We start from the raw sequence: 6,082 nt of genomic DNA on the forward strand, positions 1-6,082 counted from the left end.
AGGTCCCAAGTTGATTTAGTTGTAATTTTTTTTAGTGTTTATATAAGCTAATCTAAGATTTACTTAAACAAATTTAATAAAAATAATTAATTATTAATTTAAATAAAACAATTAAAAAAAATTAACATTAGTTAAGTTTATTCAAGTCACTGTTTGATTAATTTTATATAAAGAAAATTGCAAGACTCGATTAATTTTTCTAACTGTCCTAACAGTATATACTATACTTACCTAAATAGACAAAAAATTCCCCAAGAATAAACATACATCAATTAAGAAAACGGAGGGATTTTATTCTGTCATCAAGCATAAACTTTACATAATTAATAAGTATTAGTAAGAAGATAAGTCCTACTTTAATTTTGTTTAGTAAATTAACAAAGTGTCATTTTCAACTTTTTCAACTTTTTCAACTAGACTTGGTTCAGTTATCTCTCACCTAATTTCGTGGTGGAATTCACTTTGCTTTAGAAGCAAACAAAACTCTACTAGTGAAGAATTATTTAAAATCACATTTAGCTTTTTCCAATAATCAGATGCTTCCAAACAGCTTTTCTATGTAAACAACAATATCTAAATTCAACTTGCATTAAAATTTCTCCAAATACATGATACATTACAAACTTATATATCCCTTCCTTTTAAATGGTCCCACTTTCCACTTACTCAAAAAAATAAAAATTAAGAAAAAGAAGCCTCCACTACAAATATTTAATATTTTGGTTATACTTCACCAACCCCACCACAGATATTTGGTAGAAAAAAAAATCAATAGTCTTTGAAAATATTTGATTTTTCACCATGATAATGACATGACATGTTGGGCTCCTCCAGTTTTACATTTTATTGCTAGCAATGACAATTACTTCTATAGTTTGACAAAACTTGAACAAATAAAATAAAAAGTTGAATAATTAACCTTACGAAAATGGAGGAAGAAATTTATGTCAAGTTTGTGGTGAGATTTTTCTTTGTTAGCTAAGGGTAATGGTCTATGTGTGGTTGTTTGATTCAGGCTTGATGATTGAGGATGAGTCTGATTGAGGCATACGAAAAATTGCTGAGGCTAGAGATATAGGCATGATACAAAGTGCTTTTGATTGAAGAAGTTGCATAGCTGCACCAACATCTTCTTCCATAAGTTTAGCCACTTGTTGTTCGGTTCCGTCGTTCGACCACTTCGCCCAGGCTTGCTGGTTGGTGCCACCTTCTATGTCATCACCCTGCGGATAATAAAATTGTGTTAAAACATACGAAACATTGACACAGACACAAAACCATACGCGATTCTATATTAACACACGTAACACCAATAATAATAAGTGATTCAATATAAATATGGTGTCAATGTTGTATCCGTGCTTGACATAACGTGATAGACACCTAACACGCCTTGAAATAGTGTCTATGGTCAGTAGAGATGATTGAAAGAATATGGAGTAATAATTTTATTCATGAATCGAAGTAACAATGGTTGAATCTCAGTGGATTGTGTCAGCAAGGTAAGCATCATTTTAAAATATTATGTTTGAGGTTTTTATTTTAGTTATCACCTCGACAGCGGAAACAGGAACATCAGCTACAAGTTGAGCAACTGCACCGGCTCCACCAAGTCTACTCATGCTCAAGACCTGTATGAACATATCATAAAAGTTAAATGAAATATAAATTCAGATAGTTTCATTTATTTACTTAAGATTTAAGTTACTACAAAGAAAATCAAACAAGAAGGATCATCACACATACCTTAACTTGGAGCCTAAGGAACTTCACATAATCAACAATTTCATCCAGCATAGCCGCTTTGTCCGTCTAAAACCACATTTTCATAATATTAAACATAAAAATGCAAATAGTGTGTTCATAAAAATATTATTGGCAAATGAAGTGACTGCATTGGAAAACCACAAACCTTGTTGATGCTGGGGACTAATTCCTGTAACGCCTTCATTCTTTCTGCGATTCTTTCACGACGCAACTGCATCCATTGAAATTTTATGTGAAATATGTAAGCATTGCATTAATAGGTTATACAATTGGTTAAAAATATCATGGTTTACCCGCTCAGCGATGCTGTGGGGGTCCGTGGCTTGGCCTCTTCTTGCTCGAACCCGAGGACGGATGCCAGGTGGTTGTGGCATGGCAGTAACAGAGGCTGGATTTGGTTGCTGGCTCTGAAAATGCTGCAATGTCATGGGATTATTAAGTAAGAAGTGTCTTAACAATATTGATAGATATTCTAATTATGCAAAATTACGATTACTATTTTATCAATAGAGTTTAGATTTTAAATTATTTGTAACGGCATAAAAGTATTGAATTGGTAAAACCCTGGAAAAATCTTCACGAATATTTGTGTTTTTTCCATGAAAGGAACTTTAAACTGAAGAATCATCACCGACAATTATGATTAAGATTTCAAGAAAAAGTAAAAATGTTGCACGCTTGCAAAATGTTCAGCCCTTACAAAAATAGACCCTGACATATAAATTAGGGTCCCAATGCCTACTGGTTTAGGCCAATATTACTTTTTGTTTTTTTGTAATTTTTTAATGCATATTACTACAATCAGTTAAAGTAATTTTCTAGAATACTATTCATTTTTTATAATTATTTTTCTTTTTTATAACATTTTTAAATATTTATTTTTTTAAGTTTTTAATGCAGTAAATAATTAAATATTTTACATTAAACTAAGTAAAAATAACTTATTACAAATATAATAATTAAAAAAATTAATGGAGTAATAATGTGAGAAGAAAACTAAAGAAAAGGCGTTAGCGTAAAGAAAAATTCACTATACTATCATTAATGACACACATTAAAGTGGTAGTGCTGGGAATGAGTTAGTACTCATTAATCCCTGATTGCAAATCGTCATAACAAATAAAAAGGATTTCTTAATTATTACTAAAATTTAGGTTAGGCTAATTTCTGTACTTTTAAGAATTGTAGAAATACTATTATACTTAAAAAAAAAAGTTTTTAACTAAAAAAATATACAATGAACAATTTTTAATATAAATTTATCATTTTTAATCCACATTTATTTTATAATTTTGATCTTATAGGTTATGGCTAATGGATGTGATTTGTAGTTGATAAATTAATTGAGATGTTTAATAATATTAACCATTTAATCAATTTATAAATATAAAATAACATAAAAATATTTAATACAAATTAAAATTAATTATAAAAAATATAAAAGAGTTTTTGCTAAAATAATAAGGATAAAAATGAAAGAAAAGATAATAAGTTATTAGTTATAAATTAAAACACAGCATGAAATAGCGTCTGAAAAATAAAATATAAATTAATAAAATAAATTATAAATTTATAATGAAAGTAATTCATGATGAACCGATATTAAACCGGTGTAAATTGAAATATAAGCTTATAAACTATAAGCTCGGTCATTCATTTTGTGTATATATATTTTAAAAATATTATAGTAAATTATAAAAGATAAAAGTTAAATTAAAAAAATAACACATAATATTTTTTGTGTGTATTTTAATGTTCACATAGCACAATTTTAATATATTTTTTAATTAAATTACATGAAGTACCAAGTATAAAACAAAAACTAGAAAATTTTCAACATGAATCAAGAAAAGAGAGGAAAAAAGCCAGCTTTGTTTCTGCAAATGCGAATATTGCCCATGAAAAATAATTGAAATGAACAGAATGAACGCATCCACAAGCACAAAGGCCAAATTGTAAAGAAGAAAAAGAAAAAAAGGCATTGTATTAAGTACATACATACATGCTTTCATAAAACATTAGGATCTATAGCTTTATGTACATTTCATTATTTATAAAAAGAGTGAATGAATGAACGGCCATGGATGAAGAAGCACTTAAAATAAATATTAAACATCCATAGGCATCTTTTCTTTTTCCTTTGTAAAGTAGCTCAACTTTAAGGTAAAATATATATGATAATATCTTGTCTTTATATAGGGTTTAGGTTTGAGTGGGTTAGTGATGGATTAATTATTATCAAGACATCTCTTTATAATATTAGATAGATATACTAGATGAATGATTGAAAAGGGAGGGACAAAATGGTCATTAAAAATATATATACCTGTTGTTGGTGTTGGTGTTGATGGTGAAGATGTAGCTGCGGTTGAGGGGTTGGAGATGGGAGCATGGGACGTACAGGCTGAGCATGAGTGGGAGTATGCATTTGTCCAAACGTTGAAAACAAACCCCTCATGTGCTGCATCGAATCCCTATCCTGTGCCATCAAAACTCATAATAGTACTCCAAATTTTAGGGTTTAAATTTAAAGAAACATTATAGAAATAATTAACAGTACATACAGTGATTCCTGGAGTAGAAGAGGGTGAGGAAGAACTAGTATTATTGTTATTGATATCATGAAGACGAAGATGATGATGGTTATTGTTGTTGTTAGTGTTTGTAATATTGGTTTCAACATCAACAACGTTGTCAACAAACCTTGTTGCAGCATCTTGGTGCCTGAGAAAACCATGGTGAGTTTGCTCCAAATTCAACCCCAACGGCATTATTCCTCCTCTACCAGCTGTGGACCCCAGTTGCAACACTCCTCCAACATGTTCCATGCCTGTAGTATTCCTCCCGTAACCAACTCCACTTTCAGGCACTGCTAAGATCTGTTCAAAAAAATCATCTCCCAATCCCTCCGAACAATTACCGGCCATGTCGAAGATTCTCGTTCACCTAATCACTTGTCGGAAGTATACCAGTTTTAGTATTGCCGCATTTGAGGGTTCTGTAGAGAGATAAAGAGATAATGGTGGGATTGAATTTGGGAGATTGTTTTATAAGTACTACTTTGGCAGTGGTTGAAGCTTTTTCAGGGTTTGGTTTTGCTTTTGAGAGAGAATGGTGAGTGAGTGCGCTACGGTTTTAAAAAGAGTAAAAATGACGTGAGAGAGACGAGACGACCCGGAAAACTAAATAAATATACGAAGCACAGGATAGTGTAGAGAAGAACAGACAAAACGGCAAAAGTATGTTGGGGAAACGTTTCGGTTTTTCTTACGTGCACGCACGCGCTACTTTTTCTTTTCTTTTCCAAAATGAGGAGTACCAATTTTGTGATAACTTGGAAAATTACAAATTTTAAGATGATAATCTTTTTAAACAGGAGAGATATTGGAATTTTTTTAAAATAATCATATTTTTTAAATTAATTTTTAAAATAATCAGTATTTTTAAAAAATTACCGAAATAATCACATTTACAAACAGATGCGTCAGATGAACTGACGCATCCATTTAAAAGAAAGAGGAGGCGTCACTGGTGCTAACGCATGCTTTCAAAGCATTAAATGGAGGCGCCAGCAACCATGACGCCTATGCATGTGATTTGGTGTATGCGCCAATTCATCTGGCGCATACACCTTAAGATTTTTTTTATTGGTTTATTGAATAAATAATTAAATAAAATATTGTAAAAAAAAATTATTCATGGTATAATAAAAGTTACATGGAATTGACAAAAATTCAATGACCGAAACGTCCCCCTATTCCACATCTAGGTGCGTTAGTCTGTCTTCGAGGTCTCCCACGATTTTCCTGAGGTGTTTGGGGTCTTTGTGTGCTGACCCTATCCAATGATGGTTCGTGTGAAGGTCTGGTTGAAGTTTCAGCGGTATTTGATAGATGTGTCATCATTTGTTCCCAATAGCCGGGGGGTTCTGGCCAACGACACTTCCATAATGCAGTTCGGTGCCCATATTATCGTAGTTGGGTCGATGTGGTTGGGTGAATTGTGGACGGTATTGTTTCCTGAATTGGGACATTGGATCATTTTGGAAACGAAGCAATGGTTCCTGGGATGTACTATAGTTAAACAATGGTTGGGTGTTTTGAGGATGAGATGTTTGGGTGGTCATTGGTGGGGGCTACGATGAAGTGAGTTGTATGAATCATTTGGGCTATAGATTGTTGTTGTGGATGCGTATGGTTATTGGTGGGTAGGGTTTGATTCTTGGTTTTAAGGTTGGATGGGTGGCATGAATGAATTGCGAGGTTGGGTGTTTGGCATGAATGGGTTGCGAAGTTGGGTGTTTGGTTATTGGGTG

General features: G+C 32.1%; 1 protein-coding gene across 1 annotated transcript; it reads right to left on the reverse strand.

The window, feature by feature from the left end:
* Nucleotides 1–572: 572 nt before the first annotated feature.
* On the reverse strand, nt 573–4,938 carry LOC127091806 (transcription factor LRL2). The gene is made up of 7 exons (XM_051030517.1): nt 4,332–4,938; nt 4,094–4,246; nt 2,061–2,183; nt 1,913–1,978; nt 1,747–1,812; nt 1,554–1,631; nt 573–1,223 (listed from the first exon to the last, which is right to left on the reverse strand). The coding sequence occupies exons 1-7, from the start codon at nt 4,692–4,694 to the stop codon at nt 993–995; spliced, it is 1,080 nt and encodes a 359-aa protein (XP_050886474.1). The 5' UTR covers nt 4,695–4,938; the 3' UTR covers nt 573–992.
* Nucleotides 4,939–6,082: the final 1,144 nt, after the last annotated feature.

Source organism: Lathyrus oleraceus, chromosome 6, assembly GCF_024323335.1.
Source record: "Lathyrus oleraceus cultivar Zhongwan6 chromosome 6, CAAS_Psat_ZW6_1.0, whole genome shotgun sequence".
In the NCBI taxonomy this organism is placed as follows: domain Eukaryota; kingdom Viridiplantae; phylum Streptophyta; class Magnoliopsida; order Fabales; family Fabaceae; genus Lathyrus; species Lathyrus oleraceus.